At 41.9% G+C, this 22178-nt stretch overlaps 3 protein-coding genes across 8 annotated transcripts in view; 2 read left to right on the top strand and 1 right to left on the bottom strand.

Moving 5' to 3' along the window:
• MIDEAS (mitotic deacetylase associated SANT domain protein) overlaps positions 1-4514 on the top strand; it is a 72326-nt gene extending 67812 nt beyond the window's left edge. For both annotated transcript variants that reach the window (XM_004455123.4, XM_004455122.5), the window contains exons 12-13: positions 334-530; positions 878-4514. In XM_004455123.4, coding sequence (XP_004455180.1) covers positions 334-530; positions 878-1049 — 369 coding nt within the window. In that variant the 3' untranslated portion in view covers positions 1050-4514. The remainder of the gene's footprint in view (positions 1-333; positions 531-877) is intronic.
• Positions 4515-4853: 339 nt separating this feature from the next.
• Positions 4854-7817, top strand: PNMA1 (PNMA family member 1). The gene has a single exon (XM_004484970.4). It carries the CDS (start codon positions 5950-5952, stop codon positions 7009-7011), a length of 1062 nt encoding a protein of 353 aa, XP_004485027.3. The 5' UTR covers positions 4854-5949; the 3' UTR covers positions 7012-7817.
• Positions 7818-9950: 2133 nt separating this feature from the next.
• The window catches only part of LOC101441550 (acyl-coenzyme A thioesterase 6), a 123466-nt gene continuing 111238 nt past the window's right edge, over positions 9951-22178 (bottom strand). For 2 of the 5 annotated variants that reach the window (XM_004455113.4, XM_058293093.2), the window contains exons 7-9: positions 19325-19451; positions 18164-18304; positions 9951-14832 (exon numbers count right to left, since the gene is read on the bottom strand). In XM_004455113.4, the coding sequence (XP_004455170.2) occupies positions 14792-14832; positions 18164-18304; positions 19325-19451 (309 nt within the window). In that variant the 3' untranslated portion in view covers positions 9951-14791. Of the gene's footprint in view, positions 14833-15116; positions 15491-16219; positions 17014-18163; positions 18305-19324; positions 19452-22178 lie in introns of those variants that run through there. The other 3 variants (XM_058293090.2, XM_058293092.2, XM_058293091.2) reach the window with 2 other exon arrangements.

The raw sequence follows: 22178 nt of genomic DNA on the forward strand, positions 1-22178 counted from the left end.
TCTGTATTTCTAGTACCTGGCACATCACACAGACCTGAGTCTCATTTGTGGAATGAAGGCACGAATGGACTGAATGATAGAAAACAAACACATGCCTTATTGAGACACCAGCTCCCGTCAGACACTTTGAGAGGTCCTGCAGCAGCTAGGGCTGCCCCCTGAATTACTGTACCTATAGATGAGTGAGCTGGCAGGAGATGCAACAGGCTGCCGAGAAGGCAGGGAGTTCCTGTCACTGCCCACTTGGCAGGAGCTCTCCATTCCCTAAAATTCCAGAATTCTGGATCCTGTCTTCCCCAGATAACTCAGCTGTCCTTGTTTGATCCCTTCCAGGCCAATGACATCCTCATCCTCCGAAGCCACGAACCCAATGCCCCAGGGTCTGCTGGTGGCCAGGCCTCGGAGAAGCCGAGGGAGGGGACAGGGAAGTCACGGAGGGCACTGCCTTTCTCGGAGAAGAAGAAAAAACCAGAGACGTTTAATAAGACTCAGAATCAGGAGAACACTTTCCCTTGTAAAAAATGTGGCAGGTAAGATGGCAGAGTCTGCCCCCGCTGCTACCCAGCAGGGGGGCTGGCAGCCGGGCAGGGCCTGATGTACTGGAGCCAAGGTTTCACCTTGTCTTCTGATTGGCTCAGTGGGTTTCTAGGGGAGTGACATCACTTGGCAGCTTTTAGAAGGGAGGAATGATGGCACTGAATCAGGAACCCATCCCCTCGGTGCTGGGTGAAGGTGAGGGTGAGGGCGGGCCACATGGCGTGGGGCAGGTCAGGGAGGCCCCCGTTGGAGCCCCCATCTCTCTCTCTCTTTCGCGCGCACACACACACATACTGGGAGGACCAGACCCCTCATGAGCTCCGCCTGTGCCCCGCTACAGGGTGTTTTACAAGGTGAAAAGCCGCAGCGCCCACATGAAGAGCCATGCAGAGCAAGAGAAGAAGGCTGCAGCTCTGAGACAGAGAGAGAAGGAGGCCGCCGCGGCCGCTGCCGCAGCCTCCCCCCATCAGCAGGCCCTGCGGGATGAGAACGTCGCTGGCGAGAAGGGCTGATGAAAGGGAGGGCTCAGCTGGACAGAAGGGAGGGCCTGGTCCCCTTCTGCTGGGCTCCCAGGCCCCTCCCTGCGCCAGCGTGCGGAAGCGCCTGGAAACACCCTGGAACCTCAAGAGGGAGAGAGAAGAGAATCACATGGACTTTTCTCTGAAAAGCAAGACAGTAAAATAAACGGCTCTTTTATTTATAAAGGCCCCAGGAGCAATGTTAATGGGCAGCCGGAGCCAGTTCTCTTTGCATTTGGTCTGTTGGAAGTTGTCCTCCTGTTTTTGTGGACCTGTGAGAGTCCCCGCCTGGGCTGCCCCCTCCAGAGGGGCTCTGGCCTCTGCCACAGCTGCCTCACACTCTGACCTTTGCTGCTGTGTGCTCTTTGCCCTTCCTCCTTGCCTCCCACTCCTCCCCTCAGCCTCCAGGAAGCCGCCTTGGCGAGCCAAGCACAAACTCACCCCCCTTGCAGCATTATTCCCTCTCCCCAGAGGGCCTCAAAAGCTGCACAGGCTCTGGCCCAAACCGGGAAAAACATGCTCCCTGGAAGGGAGTGTGGTGGTCCAGGCCTAAGCGGCTTGGGCAGCCTGTTCTCAGGCCACCTCCTGGGAGGGAGGCCACCAGAATGCATCGTGGGAGAGTCTGAGGACAGGTATCTACTCCTGTGCTGCCTGCTAGCAGCCCTGCTGGGCCTGGACCATTTTCTCTAGCGTCTGGGGAAGGGACTAGTGTTCCAGTCTGAACTCTCAGCCTGCTGGAAGGAAGGAAACTGCACAGGAAGTCAGGCCAGAGGACGCTTTTGGCAAACCTGGCTCTTCCTGCTTCCCACCTCTTTGCCAAATACCTTTGGGCCCTGGAGGCTGCTGGGGTTGAGTCTAGCGCTGGCCTGCGAGGTCTGGGTGATCCCCAGCAACCCAGAATAGCCTGTTCCTCCTGGGTGCAAGCTCCCTGCCTGCCTCTGTCCTGCCCTCAGCAGCTGCTCCCTAACGCACCTCAGCCTATCCAGCGCTGATGCCCGCAGCTCAGCCCCCGGTCCTGCACGCTGGAGATTTCTGGATCTTTCCCTGGGAGAGGGAGGTCTCCTAACTGGATTGGAAAGGAGCCTTCATTCCTTGACTCGTGTCATTCGGGAGCTATTTATTTATTCTTAATATTTAATTTTTAACATCCTCTCAGGGACCAGAGGCCTCCTGCTTTCCAGAGGCCCAAGTGCATTTATTCCCAAACAAGGCACCTTGGCACCACTCCCCTGCGCCCTCCCCCCATTCCCAAAACCTTAAGGTCCCCACACTTTTGCTCCCAAGGCTCTTGCCCATAGGAATGATGGCAGCACTGAAAGATGGTAGAAAGGTGGAGGTTGTCACCAAAGCCACACGTAGACTGGCTGGAGCATATGGGAGACCAAAGGCAGTTTGTGTTTGCTACCTCTTCTCTGGCAGTGCTTTCAAATCGCCTGAGGGGGTTGGCAGGAGACCAGAATTCTAGTTTTGTTTGTCAGGCCTAGATTCTGGCTTGAAGAAGCCGCAACTGGCATGAAGTCACTGAGGCGGAAGGTTCTGGAAGCCCCTTCACTTGCAAGTCCCAGAGGAGGGCTGAGTTATTTTTCTGCACTTGTTACTCAACTTGAGCTACATAAAAGAAGTTCTAAGTGAATGAAAGTGTGTGGCAGGTCACCATGTTGGGAAGGCACCTCCAAGTATTCATTCTGCTACTCCTTAAGAAAGAGCCACTGGAAGCATTGTGTTGGTAACTGAGAGTGTGGAGAGTTTTGTTTTTCAACTATGCACTATGAGGTATTTTTCAGCATTCATTTATGCATTTGTGTGGTTCTACAGGACCCCGAGTATATGAGTAACAAAATTCTTCTCCATCTAGACTCCTGGACGACTCTGTAGATCTCCAACTTCCCAATTAGTTTCCTCCATAGACTTCTATAAGCTCAGTGTCCCACGACTGCAAAGATCTGGTACACCCTCTGGAAGCAGGAGGGTAGCAAATTTAGGCTTTCTTTTAAATCACTTGTGTAATATGAGTGCCTTCTCAGCTTAACCCCAAAGTGCTACTTCTGTCCACTTTTTTTTTTTCCGTGTTTAAACTGTATTTAGTTTCAGACCCCTCTATGGACATGTGGTAACAGAAACCTCCTTTAGCCACATGTGACCCTGCTGTCCAGTGGTGGCATCCAGTCCTTTGACATCTTTATTTTAAACAAGAAAGTGATTTCTTCTGTGCTCATGGAGACCAGACCAGGTGAATGTAGGTGGGTAAAGTATTAACCGTCCAGCAGCCTACACACCAGATGCCATCTTTTAGGGAGATCCATACTTCTGGATGGATTTATATCTAGAAATGCAGTGTGGGGCAGATGCATTTGTGGCAGGCGCCCTGCCAATAAAGTAGTACAGCTGTTGAAGCTGGTATGTATATCTTTCATGGTGCTTTCCCCTGTGAACACAGTTGGCTCATCCTTTTTCTTCTCTTCAGAGTTCTTTGTTTTAGGAAGTTAAATGACAAGCACCTCCAGCTTTATTATGTCCTCCCACACTGTCCCACCACATCCATCTCCCAGCCTCCACCTGCATTTGGCTAAGGGCATGACACTGACCTAGTGCCTGTATTCCAGACCTTTCTGAGGTCTCTTACCCACCCACGGAGGCAGTGTTGCCAGCGCTGGCCTCCATGCCTTCAGCAGCCCCTTCGAGTCCTTTCTGCCGCCCCACCTCCTGCTGTGCTAAGTGAGGTCCACCCCTAGCACGGAGGTCCCGTGCTGCTTCTTAACTAAAGGGATCGCCTATATTTAACTGCCTCAGTGACCTAACCTCTTTCTTCTCATGTGCCAGATGTTAAGATGAAGGAGGAAGACAACATATTTTTCAGCCTCAGCTGTTTAAGTATGTTTTCACGGGGGCTTACTTTTCTGGGATGGTATTTATTACCAGACTGGCAAGCCTAAGTCCTTAGGTTTACAGGAAGTATGCATATTTTGATAAGACAATTCTGCATCCTCCCCACATTTGGCTGTTAGTATCTGCCTCTAACAATTTGCAGCTGTATCCCTTTTCCATTAGTCTCTTTAAGTTGAAGGTCTTGTTGGAGTGGACAGAGCACAGGAACGCTTTGACAGTCTGTAATTATTGTACAAATACTTTAATGGCATATAAATAAGTATATTCCTTTTATTTTGGAAAAAAAATGATCAGACACTGCCTTTTGTGTGTTTGCTGCCTGTGGCACCCTTTTTTAAAAAGACTGTTACATATTAAAATAGTGTACATACATATAAATATTACCTCTTTTGCTGTACAGTTGTGATAGACCAGACTGAAGATTTTATTTTTTGTGTGCTTTTTATAAAAAAAAAATTAATACACTAAAGAAAATCTTGCTGATGTGATTGTAATGTACCTATGTAACTTATTTACTTTTGAACGTTATTCTGTATCTTTAAACCTTTTATTAAATAAGGTTTTAAAAATTCAGAGTTGAATGCTGTGTTCCTTTGGGGGGATTTTCACTGTCTGGGATTGAGGTAATTAGGCCTTGATTTGAATGCAGGGGATTACACGGGACATTTTTTAACCATGAGGATTCTGTTTCACCAGCCCATTGTCAATGACGCCAGGACAAGAGAAATAATACTGGTTGACCTTGCTACAAAAAGTGACTGGGTAGAAATATTTCTTTTACCAAGTTTCAGACAAGAAAATAAACTCAGTATCTCATACAAAAACATAAATGGCACACCTTCAACGCTGTGGTTTCCTTGGGATGACACAGGGAGGGTACAGAGCTGGCCGGGGTGCTGATGATTTTATTATTCAGTATAGACTAGTTGAATGACAAGCCTGCATGATGGGTGCCACTTGCCACAATATCATCTTAAGTCCGCTTCAGAATTAGGTCGTTATTTTTTAAACACGGTGCTGAGCAGTATTTATTGATCGTTAAAAAAAAAATCTGGAAAATGTGAAAAAGAAAATGCGCCATCAAAGAAAACCAGGGCCCGGAGCCCCTCGCTGGCCCCATGGAAACGGACGGACCCGGCCCGCCGCGGGAGCGCGCGAATCTCCGGTCGCCTGGGACACCGTTGCCATGGCTACAACGGCGCCCTTTCTGCGCGGGGGCGGGGCTCGCCGAAAGCCGCTTGCGAGTCCGGCGGCGCTCGCCACTGCGGCACTAACGCCTCGGCTCGCGGCGAGGCGGACCCTGAGGTCGCCGAGCTGCTCGGAGACCGCTGCGGCCGCCGCGCACGGCCGTCCCTGCCCTACCTCGTCTCTGCCGCCTACAGCCTTACCTCTCCGTCCTTCCAGCGCCGTAGCCGCCTCGGTCCCCGGTCGTCCGCGCCGCCCAGAGGGCCACCCGTGGAGAAAGCCGTGCCCTGCTAGCCCGGCCGCCGCCTCTGCCGCCCCGGGACAGTCTCTTCCTCCGTGGACCGCAGAGTCCTCGTCCGTCAGACCCCCGCCCCGAAGGCCGAGCCCCGGCCGCCGACGCCGCATCGACGCCCGGAGCTGCCGCGCGTGCCGGGCGGCCCGGCTGCGAGCAGAGGCGGCGACGCCCCGCGACCACACCCCGGCGGCCTCTCGGGCCCCGCGCCTCCTGCCTTCGCGACCCGCCCTCGCTCTTCGCCTTCGGCGGGGCTCGACCGCGGAGCCGACCCGAGACGCAAGATGGCGCCGGCCGCGTGACTGCCGTGGCTGAGCTGCTCGAGGCCTCGCTCGGAGAACGCCCTGACGGACTTCGGGGCGGAGGACTTTGCAAGGCAGGGGAAGGGCGAGGGCAGGACTTGGGGGTCAGTTGTTAGTTGTGCACGCTTGCCTCCGTCGGGCTTATTTGTGGGGGCGTCGGGCATTGTTCTGGCCTGAGCCGCGATCGAATCCGTGCTTGTAGAATTGGCACCGCCTGATAGTTGAGAAAATGGCGATGACACTGTTGGAAGACTGGTGCAGGGGGATGGATGTGAACTCCCAGAGAGCCCTGCTGGTCTGGGGGATCCCAGTAAATTGTGACGAGGCTGAAATCGAAGAGACCCTTCAGGCGGCCATGCCCCAGGTACCCTATCGAGTGCTTGGGAGAATGTTCTGGAGGGAAGAGAATGCGAAAGCAGCCTTATTAGAGCTCACCGGCGCTGTCGATTACGCCGCCATCCCCCGGGAGATGCCGGGTAAGGGCGGGGTCTGGAAAGTGGTCTTTAAGCCCCCAACTTCCGATGCGGAGTTTTTAGAAAGGCTGCATCTCTTCCTGGCGAGAGAGGGGTGGACCGTGCAAGATGTTGCCCGGGTCCTTGGGTTTCAGAACCCCGCTCCGGTCCCGGGCCCAGAAATGCCAGCAGAGATGCTAAATTATATTCTGGATAACGTTATTCAGCCTCTTGTTGAGTCCATATGGTACAAGAAGCTGACACTGTTCTCAGGGAGGGACATCCCGGGGCCTGGGGAGGAGACTTTCGATCCCTGGCTGGAGCACACTAATGAGGTCATGGAGGAGTGGCAGGTGTCCGATGTGGAAAAGCGGCGGCGGTTGATTGAGAGCCTTAGAGGCCCCGCCTCTGATGTCATTCGCATCCTCAAGACCAACAACCCTGCCATCACCACCACCGAATGCCTGAAGGCTCTTGAGCAGGTGTTCGGGAGCGTGGAGAGCTCTAGGGATGCGCAGGTCAGATTTCTCAACACGTACCAGAACCCGGGAGAGAAGTTATCCGCTTATGTCATTCGCCTGGAGCCCCTGCTGCAGAAGGTGGTGGACAAAGGGGCCATAGATAAAGATAACGTGAACCAGGCGCGCCTGGAGCAGGTCATCGCCGGGGCCAGCCACAGCGGGGCCATCCGGAGGCAGCTGTGGCTGACGGGGGCTGCCGAAGGGCCGGCCCCTAACCTCTTCCAGCTGCTGGTGCAGATCCGCGAGGAGGAGGCCAAGGAGGAGGAGGAGGAGGCGGAGGCCGCCCTCCTGCAGTTAGGCCTGGAGGGGCACTTCTGAGTCCCTGGGAAAGGGGCATTTAGTGCAGACCGAGATCACAGCTGGTGGTCCGTTGTTCGTGTCTTATAGATGTGTTTCTGATTAGTAAAGCCTTAGACGTGTTCTGTTGTGGGTTTGTTTGTGTTTTTTTGGGGGGGGGACGGGGGGTTCTGGCCTGCGTATTAATGTAACATTCGTAAAACTGCAAGTGAGCACCGTGAGCTGCTACAGTACAAGTGCATCATGCTGGCTGAAATGCCGGGTAAAAGCCCCGACACGTGCTCAGTGCGAGCTGGCATCGTGGCATCGTCAGTTGTGAAAAACAAGTGAAACTGTCCGCTTCCCAACGAGGTAATTAAATGAGAAATTGCATGTTCAGACATTTGTATGGCCTGGCTCACAGGAAGCGCTCAGTAAAAATGTGAACTGTTGTTAACTAATATCGTGAATAGTTCTTGTGCTTACAGTAAATTGTTCCTGGTTTATATTAATGGAAAGAAATATGAGTTTATTAGATATTATACATTATTTAGCTTGAAAGTGCAGAGTTCTCATCTTTAAACATCCTGATTAATTGAAAAGGATTCTGCGACTACAAAATGGGATGTTAGAAAAATACTGCAACTGTAGAGGTGTGTAAATCAGGAATTTATCACTGTACAACAATCAGATATAAATCGCATGAGAGGGTGATATGAGCCCGCCAGAGTAATCCATTCCCCTACTTCATATCTTTGTGGATGAATAGGTTTCCTTGTTCATGCTGATTGCTTCTCAGTTTGAAATTATCAAACAGATATATGCTAATAAAAATATTTTAAAAATTCCATTGTCTTCGAGTTTTTTCCTGTCAAAAATTAGTATAATTAAGCTCTACATCCTTTTTTAATGAGGACTTTTTCCTTAAAGAATCAAACTTTGATATTTTCGTTTTTATATCACTATGTGAGTTTAAGTTGTAATTTCTTTTAATGTATTCAGTTTTAACATGCTTTCTTCAAGGGAAATATTAGACGGTTAAATGGACAAAATGTTAACTTTCAAAAATTTTTAAGTAATTCTGAAATAGGGTTTAGGGAGGTTCTGTCTGGCATTGCCTTTTCTCCCTTTTTGAATCCCTTTTCAGCTAAAAAAATTTGTTTCACTGAAGAAATAACTAACATCCCACATTCAGGTGTAAAATGAATGTTTTGTATTAAAAGCTTAAAGGAAATATGGGTTAGAACATATTTATTTGACTGCAGAGATAGAAGGTGTCCATTTTTTAGAGATCTTAATAAATTCTGAAATTATGTGTAGCTAATGGTTCAGGGGCATTTTCCCCTACTCATCAAGGTTTTTAAATCAGAGACTCATAGCAATCATAGGTACAAAATTTATATATAAATGCTAATGGTACGTGTCCTTACAGATTTTTCTCTGCACTCATGTCCTCACTTCCCATGTTTTTACCACCCTCCTGCATTATTCCCCCACCCCCACACCTTCCACCTTCCCTCTACACATGTCCCTTTCACCTCAACATTCCCCCCTTTTTTTTTTTAAGGTTTGTTTATTTCTCTTCCCTCCTCCCCCATTGTCTGCTCTCTGTCCGTCCGCTGTGTGTGCTTCTGTGTCAGCTTGTATTCTCATCAGGCAGCACTGTGGGAATCTGTGTCTCTCTTTGTTGTGTCATCTTCCTGCGTCAGCTCTCCGTGTGTTTGGCACCACTCCTGGGCAGGCTGTGTTTTCACGCGGGGTGGCTCTCCTTGCACGGGGGGTGGGGGGCACCCTTAAGCGGGGGCATCCCTGCATAGGCCAGCACTCCTTGCGCACAGCAGCACTGCTCGTGGGCCAGCTCACCACAGGAGGCCCTGGGTATCCAACCCTTGGACCTCCTGTATGGTAGGCAGATGCACTATCTGTTGAGCCACATCCACTTACCATCTACATTCCCATCTTAAACACATTTTTCCACTCATTCCTGTGCGGCACTACACGTACACTATGCCACAGTCTTCTACCCCTCACCATATATTCCCACCACACACACACACACACACACACCCCAACCAGCCCCCATATATACACACACACACATTTTTAAAAACAAATAACAGGTTCTTCATTTTTTCACCCCTCTCCAGAGAGATATATCTTTTACAGTTGTAGAATTGATTGCATCATAGGAAGGAGGATCATCACCTAGGAGTCTGACTTTTATTTAATTATATATAATGTATAGTATATCTATAAAATATAAAACAATGTCAGGGTCCTAGATGTCCATCTTCTGTGATAGGAAACAACTGAAAATAAGCTGTATATGTTTTGAACTAAGGCTTCTTTCTATAGGCTTGGAAATTAAGTCTTTTTGCTTTTTAAGGGAGGACAGCAGCAAGAAACATCCTTATAACCAAAGAATTATGGATTAAGAAGTGGAATCTGTGCTATACTCCTTTCCTATGACCACAATTACATTTTAGCTGATACCACAGAATAGTGATTACAAAATGTCTAGTGTGACTGATAGTCAAGGATTCCTCCTGTTTCATATGTATCAAAAATGGGCTGGCCAAGGTCAGGTTATTTCAGGAGACTGCATTTCAAGGGCCTGTCATCTAACTTTTACCTTGTGTACTTCTCGAAGTATGGAGAGGAGGAATGGTCAGGTGTAGCAATAACTTGCTGTCCCTGTAAAGGCTCTTTCCAGGAGCCTAATAATTTGAAATAGTGCCCATTTTGGAGAAGGCTGACAAACCTGGGAGAGATTATCATTAGCAGTGAACTGCTGGGGGAAAAACAAAACAAAACAACCAGCATAAAGAATACTTTTCTCTCCCTCACACACACAGAAAAACTGCATGGAATAAAAATTTACCCAAAGCCTGAATTTTTTTCAGAATTGAATATCTTTGGAAATTCACATAGTTGCTCTATATCAGCTAAAACTAATGGCCATAAAACCAAGGATGATATAATTTTTTAATATAAAATAACACAATTTATTACTATCTTAAGTCACACAAAATAACATTCAGAAACCAACATTTCTAAATAATTTAACAATATGTTTAGTCATAAGGTCATGCTACAAAATGCCTGTGTATAAAAAATTATTACCAAAGTATTAACAGATGTTAAAATGTTCTTCAGATTGGAGTTGGTTCTAAAGCCAAAGATTAGAATGACACTCGTGATCAAGAATGCAACCTGGAAGAAGTAACTGGTTCTATGTATATTCTCTTCGGCTTCCAACTCAGCAGTCTTTTGGTGGGATTGATCTCCAGGCAATAGCCCCTCAGAGGCAGGCAGGCACCCTGTTAATCAAAGAAGCAAAGAGCTTCCCACTCATAACATTAGTCACAACGTATTTTAGCTGAAATCTAAATCAAATTTTAAAATGTTGATATGGAAAAGGTACCTCACTAAGTTTCTATTCTGAGTAGGGGTATTCAACTTGACATATCCCCCAGACGGATGACCATGGTTGTAGCAGACAGGGAAGATGGTACCAATTTGGGAAATCAGGGAAATCCCAACTCTGACTAGTTGATGTGGGCTTAGAACAAGCATGTGCGGTTTGATTCTTGAACATATATGTACAGGCTAGGTACTTACCCATCTGCCCTTTGAAAGTACTTTCTACCAATATCCAGTTCATAATTTTAAAGTATGCATCTGTTGCAAAATAGTTTACTCTTCCCCACCCCTTGTTAAATTTGCTAGATCTTATTTTGGTTGACTGGTTCCCCTTTAACCTGCCCAATATATGGGAAATTAACTAGAATCCAGTTATGACTTCTCCAAATAAGTATCAAGTAAAAAGTTTTATTCAATTTATCTTAGATCAGAAAAAGGTAAGACTCAAGTCTTATTTCCTTTCGGTTTTCTTCTTTTGCAGTCACTGGTTTATAAAAAGGCAGGAATAGATATACAGATAAGGGATTTCTAAAAGTACAGTGACTTTAAACATAACCCTTATTACCTTATTGCACCTATTTTCTGGTTTAACAAAAAGAATAAAATGAGACATGCTAGTTAGAGTGAGGATAAAGGAATATGTGGTCAAGTTAACTGCCAGAAGTACCAGCCCTCCTACACTGAATTTTGTCTTACATTTCATTATTTACAGAAATATTATGCAGCCCAAGTAAAGAAAATGTGTGTCAAAGGAATAAATTTCTGCTAAAAGGTTATTTGCAGTTCAGTTGTTTTCTGTCTTTACTAATACTTATAATGTGTAAAGGGCTTAGAGAACTGACAGGCTGACTGCAGTTAGAAAGATTAACTGCTCTATTAATGATCAAAGTTTTGACACTTCCCCCAATTTTTTAAAGTGAAATATTAAATCCAACTTTTCTGGGCCCTACACTTTTCCATTTAGTCCTAAGAACAAGAGGTAGAAGATTCTGGGTCACAGAGATAACTATTTTCAATTCTATTTATACATCACCAATTCTAAGAATAAATTAACAGTGAGGATTCATTTCTTATTCTTCCTTATTCTGCTTTAGACACTGGTAAAAGGTATCAGAAGAAGCACCTATTCATGGAATTTCTGCACACAAGAATCACATTTAAGTGTCTTACATCATCTCCATGTGTGGAATGGATTCAGTACCCACACCAGGTAATTGACCAGTTATAGCCTAGACACTCTTCTGATCATATCCAAAATCAATGCCTATACCAGCTAACTTTTACATATGATTACCAATTTTATGCATTATTTTTATGTATTTAATGATGCTACAGTCTGTAGAATTCAAAGAATTATTGGACTGAATCACACTTAAGGAGGGATGATCCTTTTTCTAAAGTATATTCAAAATGTTTAGAGACAAAGCAAAATCTATGATAAAGTTGGATTCTGATGCTATTAAGGGAAAGGTACATTAATGATCACTGTCATAAGATAAGCAAGAATGCTGAGAAATGAAAAGTTAAGACCCTGCTGTAAACAGATAAGTTAAATCTTCCAACCCTGAGTTTCTAAAGTTCTGTAAAAATTATGAAAATAAGCATTACAAAAAAGGGAAACACCAGTGTCATTTCCTTCCACCCACTATTATTAAGTGCATCCCCTTCTCTCATCTGCTACAACTCAGGTGGCATATGGCTGCAGAGAGACCATGAATGGATCCTGAACAACAGCAATGTTGGTATAAAGCACTTGCTTCTCAACCAGGGGTGGGCTCTTCCCACCCCGAGGGGCAGAAGCAATGTCTGAAGACATTTTTGGTTGTCACAACTGGGGAGTGAGTAGAAGCCAAGCCTCCACCACAAAGAATTATCAAACCCAAAATGTCAACTGTGTCAAGGTTGAGAAACACTGGTTTGAAGGAACAAATTCCTATCAACAGAGAACACAAAAACCTTTCACGGCCTGGTCAGGTAATACAGCTGTAGGCTTAGAGTTAGGGAATATAGAAAAGTTGAATTCCTTAGTAAACTAAGATCAAATTTCCTGTGAAAAACTAAAATATTGATTCCAGAGCTCTACCATCATTTTGAAAGAAGTAAAAAGTTTAAATGATCCGCACTAAATAGCATAATGCTATTAGAGAGAATCCACTGCAAATAGTTCAAATTTCTAATCCAGGAGATATAAACCAAAGGCATTTAATATCAGCTAAATTTACAGAGGTAAAGGATAATTTGAGGAATGATTTTGGAGAGTATCCTGAACTTCTCAATATACCCTACCTTCCATTTTCTAATGGCATGAATTCTGGATTTGATTCCATGAAAAGGATATAAAGAGGCATTCAAATATTTGTTGAATGGAAAAGAAAATGAATTTTGTGTGAAACACACAGAAAAAGCACCTTACATTTCTCTGAGGAATATCAGTGATGAAAAAACTAATAAAAAAGGAGAAAATCAGTTTCTATTTTACAGAATTCAGAAAAATAAAATGCTGAAATTGTAAGCCATTTTACAAATAAGTTCATTATGAAGTCATTCATTCCCTATTATATTCACTTCCAGGGTAACTTATAGAAAATGTATCCATACATTAGTGATATGGCTTCAAGCTTGCCTACTCGATGATGTGTAAACTACAAGTAAAGAAGATCATCTTTTCTCTCAGCTTATGGTGGGCCTTCACACCACCAAGGAGGATGAAGTCTCATTACCTTATGGTTCACAAAAGAGATCCCCAAAGGCTTTGAATGTATAAGCCAGTCAGAGTAGAGTGAAGGTATACTTATGATCAGATTGTAAGGAAAAGATAAAAGATAAGAAGATGTTGGACTAATTTTTCCTTTGTTTATATTTAGAGTTGATTGTCAAAGCAGTGGTCCCTTCTGATCAAAGGGACTCTTAGAGAAGTCAAGTAATACTTAAGTGATAGCTGAAAACTACTGAAACCCAGGACTACTTGAGCAACCACTTTTAAAAAATGACTCCCCCCTCTTAAACTATGATTTTACTCATGTAAAATCACAAAAGTAGATGGGGAAACAAGAATCAATAGTTTCTGGTTGAGAGATTTTAGGCACAATTTGGCAGACGGCCCCTGACTTCTCTGCAATTTACTAGCGATTGAGCCATGGCCTGCTATGGTCTTCATCTGGTTACTGACTTACAATGTCTTGCATTTTCCAGAAAGAGAAATACCATAAACTTTTTAAACTTACGCAATAAATTCGAAGCTCTGCATCTAACTATCACTTTGGCAATTTTGAGGTTAAATCACCTACAGTGCTTGACAAGGAAGCAATCCTCAAAAATATTGCCAATTTGCCTAGGATTCCATAATGAAACATCTCTCTTCCCTCCACAACACTTACGTGATACATTTTAAGAGCTGTTAAACTTAGAACTTCTCAAAAAATATATTTTGAAATACTAAGTTTCATTTATTGAAAGGTACCAAATCCAGTCTTTAAGTTCTATACCCTTATAACTATTACAATCACTTCCCCAACCATGAAGTTCACCAGACCAAAGTCATGGCAAATTTTGACATATATCACTGGCCAGCATTTAGGTCAGGAATTCAACTGTAACTACTGCTTTAAACCAAAGAGTGCCTAAACCAGGTCGACGTAAGTAACATGACTATACTACTGGAAAAGAAATGATTGTGACAGTCACTTTAACCCACATCTGTATCACAGAATGGCTGTGCACTGTGACTTCAGTGGTCATGCTTGTAAACAACTGAAAATTCCAGTTGATAATGCACACATTTTTGAAGAGAAAAAAAAACCAAGTAAGTAAATATAAATGGGATAGAAGGCCTCCACAATATTAACTCTTCCTCTTTCACCATAGCTTTTCCAGTTGGATTTTGGGATCTTGGACCTAGGGTACTGCTGTATTTATACAAGGAGCTCCTTCCATCACCCTGCTACCTTCTGAACCAAAGGCATGATACATTTGTGCTTCTGAATCATTAGGAGATGGACCTCCAGGAAATATGGTCTATAGATTAAAAAATTAAGTACACCTTTTAAAATGCTGAGCCTAAAAAAATCTAAACAAATTTAGTAAAGAATCACATTTGTTCCTTTGTTGTTAAAAGCAATTAGTCTATATAGGTTTCAGTAGATGGAGTCACATAGGACATAACAGACAGAAGTTGAAAATTTATAGTTTGTAAAAACAGGACTAGAATATATATATAGTTGTTACCATTTTGGGGAAGAAACAATGTTTGAGTAAATTAAGAAACTAAAAGATGGGAATGAGAGATTTATCTTAAGAACATTTTGCCCCACACAGACTCTTTAAAATAGACAATTATACAAAAATTAACTATTGTTCTTATAACATTTAAATAAGTTAACACAAAGTGGAAAATGTGGAGTTAGTTTTCTTCTTCATCATCCTCTTTAATTACTGGGGTACCTAAAATGAAAAAGAAAATTATTTCTGGTCAGTTTGAACAGATTGTTAAAATTCTAAATGAAATTTTCCTGTTGACCTGAAGATCTCTGAGATGCTGTAAAGTGTGCCAGAATAAAAGGAATTTATAAAATAATATCTTTAATTTCAAATTCTCCAAAAATCCTCTCAGGAGAATTCTCAAATGGATTAGTATAAAAACTTATGAATATTCAGCTCCAAATACGGGGCTGCAAATAAAAACACCTACAGGTTCCAGGCAAAAAATGAGGTAACCCTTGTACACATTAAAAATTTTGCATGTCGGGAAGTGGATGTGTCTCAAGCAATTGGGCTCCCATCTACCATATAGGAAGTCCAGGGATCAATACCCAGGACCTCCTGGTGAAGGCGAGCTGGCCCATGTGGCGAGCTGGCCCACATGGAGTGCTGGCCCACATGGAGTGCTGCCCTGCACAGGAGGGCTGGCCCATGTGGACAGCTGGCACAGCAAGATGATGCAACAGAAAGAGACACAGAGGAGAGATAATAAGAAATGCAGCAGACCAGGGAGCTGAGGTGGTGCAAGAGAATAATCACCTCTTTTCCACTCCGGAAGGTCCTAGGATCAGTTCCTGGAGCCGCCTAATGAGAATACAAGCAGACACAGAAGAACACCCAGCTAATGGACACAGAGAACAGACAATGGAGGGAGGAGAAATAAATAAATAAATCTTAAAAAAAAGAAACAAAAACTTTGCATGTCAATGACAAATATTCATTTTTTACAACAAAATAAACAATCTTAGTGTTGCCAGAAATCTGAACTGGATATTACAAATTTTTTGACTCTAATCTTCCCCCTCTTCTCCCACTCAGTCAGGTAGGCTAGTCAGCTCTCTACTTCATTACCTCAGGGGCAGTGTGGAAAGCAGAAACAGTCCATAATATTTACTGCCTTTTGTTTTTGAAAAGCCTAAGAAGACCACAGAGAAGATAAAGTTTATGAGAAGACAAAGAAAAATGTGGACAAGAAGGAGGAAGGTGAATATCCCCAGATTAGAAATATTTCCCTGGACTAGCAAAAGAGAAGAGGTGAGACCCAGCCAGGAATGACTGTGTGTTTTATCTAGGGAGATACTTCTATAGGCACCAGGAATATCTTTCTCAAAAAAAGCATTTTGATAAGCCAAGAGTAGCATGGAAGTAGCTGGGGGTCAGGCTACTACTTGTAAAAGGGCCTTGGGAATGGGGACAACAGAATCTCAGTGGCCATGTCTTGGCCATAGAACTGTGGCATACTCCCAGTGGGGAACCTTGAGAATGACAGACTAAATTTCTTAATAGTCCAACTAAATTGGATTGGTTGTGGTGACAGGACAGGTAAGGGGAGTGCTCACAGTCAAAATTAGGTCAACTTTTATTGTAATATTTCTTGTATACCTGAGTTAGTGGATTGATATTAAAATCTGCTAAATCACAGATCATATGATCTTATATGTAGAAAACTTTAACCCATACAAAAAAACTGTTAGAACTAATAAAAGAATTCAGCAAAACTGCAGTTTACAAAATAAGTTGTATTTCTATACACTGTCAGTGAACAATCTGAAAAGGAAATTAAGGAAAAATTGCATTTACGGTAGTATAAAAAAAGAGTAAAATTACTTAGAAATAAATTTAACCAAGAAGGTACAAGACTTGTATACTGAAAACTATAAAACATTGTTGAAAGAAATTAAAGAAACAAACGGAAAGATACCCCATGTTCATGAATTGGAAAACTTAATATTGTTAAGATGACAGTACTACCCAAAGCAATATACAGATGCAGTGTAATCCGTATCAAAAGCGTTTTTTTGCAGAAATGGAAAAATCTATCCTAAAATTCATCTGGAATTTCAAGGGATCTCAAATAGGCAAATGAATTGAAAACAGGAACTCAAACAGATTATCTACGTGCCAATGTTTGTAACAGCATTATTCACAATAGCCAAAAGGTAGAAACAATGCAAGTGTGTATTAATAGACGAATGGTTTTTTTGTTGTAGTTGTTGTTTTGTGTTTAAAGATTTATTTTATTTATTTATTTGACTCCACCTCCTTGTTGTTTGCACTTGCTGTGTCTGTTCATCCTCCTTGTTTCTTTAGAAGGTTCTGGGAACTGAACCTGGGACCTCTGATCGCTTGAGCCATCTCCATTCCCTTGAATGGGTTTTTAAAAAAATGTAATATATAATTACAATGGAATATTTTTTTTATGTTGCATAGTTTGTGGTACTTTTTTTGGTCTTTTTTCTTTAAGATAAACAGATAACACAAAATAGAATGGAATATTATTCAGCCATAAAAAAGAATGAATACACGCTATAACATGGGTGAATCTTGGAAACATTATGCTAAGTAAAATAAGCCAATCACATCAGGACAAATATTGTATGACTCTATTTATATGAAATATCTAGAATAGTTAAATTTATAGTGACACAAAGTAGATTAGAGGTTTCAGGAGCTAGAGGAAGCAGAGGTAATGGGGAGTTACTGTTTAGTGAATATAAAGTTTCTGTTTCGGATGATGAAAAAGTGGAAATAGATAGTGGTGACAGCTGTACAACACTGGGAATGAAATTAATGATATTAAATTGTATACTTAAAAATAGTTAAAATGGCAAATTTTATGTTACATATATTTTACCACAATAAAAAATCTGCTAAAATGGTTAAAATAATGATAACAATATTTGTTGAATATTTACTTTGTGCCACGCACTGTGCTCAATGCTTAACACAGATTATTTCATTTAATCCTCAGAACAACCTAATGAGGTTTTCTTTAAAAGGATTAATTACAGTAGCATTATCATCTCCAGTCTTTAGCTGATAAAAGAACAAGGTTAAGTGAGATTTACTAGCACAAGGTCACAAAAGTGATAGAGCTGGGACTTAAACCCAGTCATTCAGAGATATCTACTGACACTGACATCAATCTTAGATATTGGGTAACTAAAATGAGGAGAGTGAGAGAAAGTGAAAGAGAACATTATAATTTTGATCCAACTCAGAAGAAGCAACTATTTCTCATTTACATCTAATTATTCTGCAAAACAATACCTTTGTGACTTGAGAATAAGCCCAGCTTTCTTATAAACTTTTAGTCCAGTATAAATATCCAAAGAGTTTTTCTCTCATCCTGACCCAAATCTGGACCATTAAATTTAGTGTAGACAAAAATGGCCTTGCAGGTTAGAGACAATGTATAATTTTCTTTAGTTTTGCTTCTTTTCATCATTCCATGCCACAGTTTCAATTCTTATACCTAGAAAACATTTCTAAGCCAGTGCTCAGAGTCACTCACCATCCAGCTTTTTCAGTTTGGGCACTCTCTTGCTTGCCTCTTCAATCCAGCTGCCCTCAGAAGAATATTTCTCTTCCAAGGGATTGCCTACAAATACCAGGTCCTCCAGGCACGGCAGTTCTGCCAGCTTCACAAATTCAGCTACAAGTACAAAAATTATATTCCATATTAAAATGACAGGTTTTATTGTTACAATTTTTGGGGCTGAATTCCAATATCACTCATCCTCAGTTTGTGATTTTCAGGACAATTAATTGAGCTTCTAAAGTAAATTAGGGAAGTTATACCATCTAAAGTCATTTTATGAAGTCATTACAGAAAGAAAAAAATTTTCTTCTACCTTTATGCTAGCCATAAGGATGGAAAGACAGGAGGAGATGAGGTTCAGAGTGAAAAAGAACAACAAATCAATCCCCAACAATAGGCCTTCTCTATGCTGCCTTTGATTGTACTCATTCCCGCATCTTCAAACTTCTTAAAGCAATTCATTAAAAAATCTATTATCCTTGTGGTGCAGCAGTGCAATGAATGTCCCATGATGATGAAAGAGTTGGTTGATGTGGGAGGAGTGGGGTGAAGGGGGTGGAGGGTATATGGGGACCTCTTATATTTTTTTAATGTAACATTTAAAAAAAATAGAGAAAAAAATCTATTGCAGAACTTATCACATAGTCTTATAATTATTGATTTATTATTGACCTTCCCCACTAAGCTGTGAACTCCTTGAGGGCAGGGAAAATGTTCTTTTCATCTGTATATATCCAGAGTCTGGCATAGTTCATGGCACAATGCAGGGCTTTAGTAAATGTACAATTAAAAAGCAAAGCAATATAGAAATCCAAGTCTTCAACCCAAGAATTACCAAACTTAAATTGTAAAGTGTAAAGTATTATGCTTTGACATAATACTTATGACAAATAATTCAGTCTTTTGACAAATATTTTTTTTTCATGATTAACAGGACTAAGACATACCCAAATGTGTTTGCTTGAAGTAAATATTTAAATATATATGTCAAACATTTATCTGAAATATGGAAGTATTATAGCTATTTCTTTCTGTGCTTAGAAAGAAAAGTTCTCATTTTACATCTTTTTCCCTATTGGGCTATTTTCTATAAACAAGAAGTATAAGGTTAGCAAAGAGCCAGTCCCAGCTTACCCCAGTCTTTCACTAGGTTATTAGACATGTAGAGAATCTTCAATTTCTTCATTACATGGATTCCTTTCAACTTCTCAATAAAATTGTAGGAGATCCATAGTTCTTCTAATGTGTCCCCTACTACTTCCTGAAAAAGAAAGCAATCTGATTTATAGGCTTATTTTCAAGCTTTTACTTCTCCTTCCTTATACATATCTGTAGACAATGGCCTTCAGAGAGACGTGAGAGCTGCCTGTGTACATGCAGGAGAGCTGAAGTTTTTTCTCATTAAATAAGCTAAGTAGAACATTCTCATCCCTTCTTCAAACGGATCTGAACTTCTTTTCTACAATTGCATCACTAAGCAAAAACTCACAAAGCATAATACTTTACACTTTACTAAGAGAGGCTACTGAAATCACCAAGCAGAGAAATAAGAGCACTATTTTACCACTTTTGTTTATTTTTATTACTTTTTGAGAACCGAACCTGGGACCTCCCATGTGGGGAAGTGGGTGCCCAATTGCTTGAGCCGTCTCTGCTCCTCCACTTTTATTCAAGAATATAGTTTTCAAATTACTTTCAGATTATTTGATTTCTACTATAGAGAAATTAAGAGCTTTTTTCTAAGAGCACACTACTATCAAGCAGTTGAGCTAAGTTCAAAATTTAGGCTTTTTCAACATTTATTATGGAAATTTTCAAACATTAAAAAAAGTCTAAAGAATTTCATAGTAAACACCCGGATATCCACTTCCTTTTTTTAAGATTTATTTCTCTCCCCTTCCCCCCCTCCCCCCTATTCTCCCCCGTGACCCCCCAGTTATCTGCTCTCTGTGTCCATTTGCTGTGTGTTCTTCTGTGTCCACTTATATTCTTGTCAGTGGCACCAGGAATCTGTGTCTCTTTTTGTTGAGTCATCTTCTTGCCTCAGCTCTCCATGTGTGTGGCACCACTCCTGGGCAAGTTGCACTTTTTTTTTGTACTGGGCAGCTCTCCTTTTGGGGCGCACTACTTGCGCATGGGGCTCCCCTATGCGGGGGACACCCCTGCATGGTACGGCACTCCTTATGCGAATCAGCACTGCGCGTGGGCTAGCTCATCACATGGGTCAGGAGGCCCTGGGTTTGAGCCCTGGACCTCCCATGTGGTAGGCGGATGCTCTATCCATTGAGCCAAATCCGCTTCCCCGGATATTCACTTTCAATCCATTACCCATCCATCAATTCATCTTATTTTTATTATTTTTTTTTCTTTTTTCAACTTTCATCTTAATATTTTTTATATATAAAATTAAATGTTAAATGCCTACTATTTCCATTAGAGTATGAAGATTAGACCATATTGCCTCTTAAATGCTAGATATGATTGATGGTAACAAAAAATTTTCCTGCTTTTATAGATATAAGACAAAATATAGTGATTTTTTTTTCTTTAAAAAACAAACACATACTAAGCAGGATTTCCTGCTCCATACTAAGAGAAGATGCTAAATCTCCTCTTACACTAAAATAATTTACATACATGTAAAGGTAAGGTCTAGAATGTGGGGCTCAGGTCTATGTACCCTGGATGAAGAGCATTAATACATTTTCCATATTGGTGGAACCAAGGGGAAAAGTTGAAAATGGAGTAGCCTGAGTTAGCTCATCCCATCCCCACAATTCATCTTAGTTTCAACTGTCCAAGTAGAAGGAAGAAGTTTCCACATAAAAAAAACTTTTAAATCTGTCTACCCTGGCACTCACAGCAGAAATTTATGATTTAACTAAACCCTCTCAGCTAGTATTCCAACATCTTCTCCCAAAGGATCTAATCACTGTATCATTTAAGTCTTTTGGAGGAAGAAGACTAGTCTTAAATAATTTAAACTGTTGCATACATTTTCATTACCTTATATCCTCACTCTTCTCATTTCTACAGTTTATACAGTGTGAGGCAGCAGAAAAAGACTGATCAGTGCATTGTAAGATTTAGGCTCAATTCTGGGTTCTGCCGTAGTGTCATTTTACATGTGCAAGTGAGAACTCCTAGTCAATTTTCGTATGCCAATTTTATCAATTCTCCAAATTGCCAATTTGCTGAATTTACTCTTTTTACTGACTTTACCAAAAGTTTGTTTATTTTAACTGCTAGGAAATTATAACAACTCATTTTAGATAGGATGGGTAGGGTAAGGTAAGGTAGGGTAGGGTGGTTCGACAGGCTAGGATAGGAATTCCTTTAGAAAGGGTAGCTTTTGAAGATGTCTGTGATGCTTTCCTCACTCATTTGAAGAGTTTAGCTTTAGTTTAGCTTTCAGCCACTTGGATGCAGATTTTTTTTTTTTAACCATGACCAAATTTTAGTACATTTTGGGATTTTTCCTTACTTGTAAATAAGACTTTGGCATATGAGAATTTCTTACACATATTCTATTACAAATGCTGTATAAATCTTGGCTGTGCACAGAGTAGTTTTACCTTTCAATACATTTTCAACCTATTCCTTGGACTTCCCTAAATATAAGTATTTGTTAACCAGCTTACATTAATATTTTTATGTGTTTTAATCATTTGAGAAGTGGTCAATGTCTAAAATATGAAACTGACATTTGCAAAGATAGAATGACATCCAACAGTTGGGATGAACAACTGCAGTAAAATTAATACTAAACAAAACATTAAATTTTAAAAAAGGTGTTGTGACTATTCCAAGAAATATAAATTCCTATATATTTGTTAAGTAGTCATAGTATTTATTTAACCAGTCCACTTCTGATAGACATTAAAGTGATTGCAGGTAAGCGGACATAGCTCAACTGACAGCGCATCCACCTACCATATGGGAGGTCCAGGATTCGATACCCAGGGCCTCCTGGCCCGTATGGTGAGCT

The sequence above is a fragment of the Dasypus novemcinctus genome, chromosome 3, assembly GCF_030445035.2.
Source record: "Dasypus novemcinctus isolate mDasNov1 chromosome 3, mDasNov1.1.hap2, whole genome shotgun sequence".
NCBI lineage: Eukaryota > Metazoa > Chordata > Mammalia > Cingulata > Dasypodidae > Dasypus > Dasypus novemcinctus.

Coding starts and splice junctions, on each gene's coding strand:
- PNMA1 (XM_004484970.4), top strand. CDS start 5,950: ATGGCGATGACACTGTTGGAAGACTGGTGCAGGGGGATGGATGTGAAC.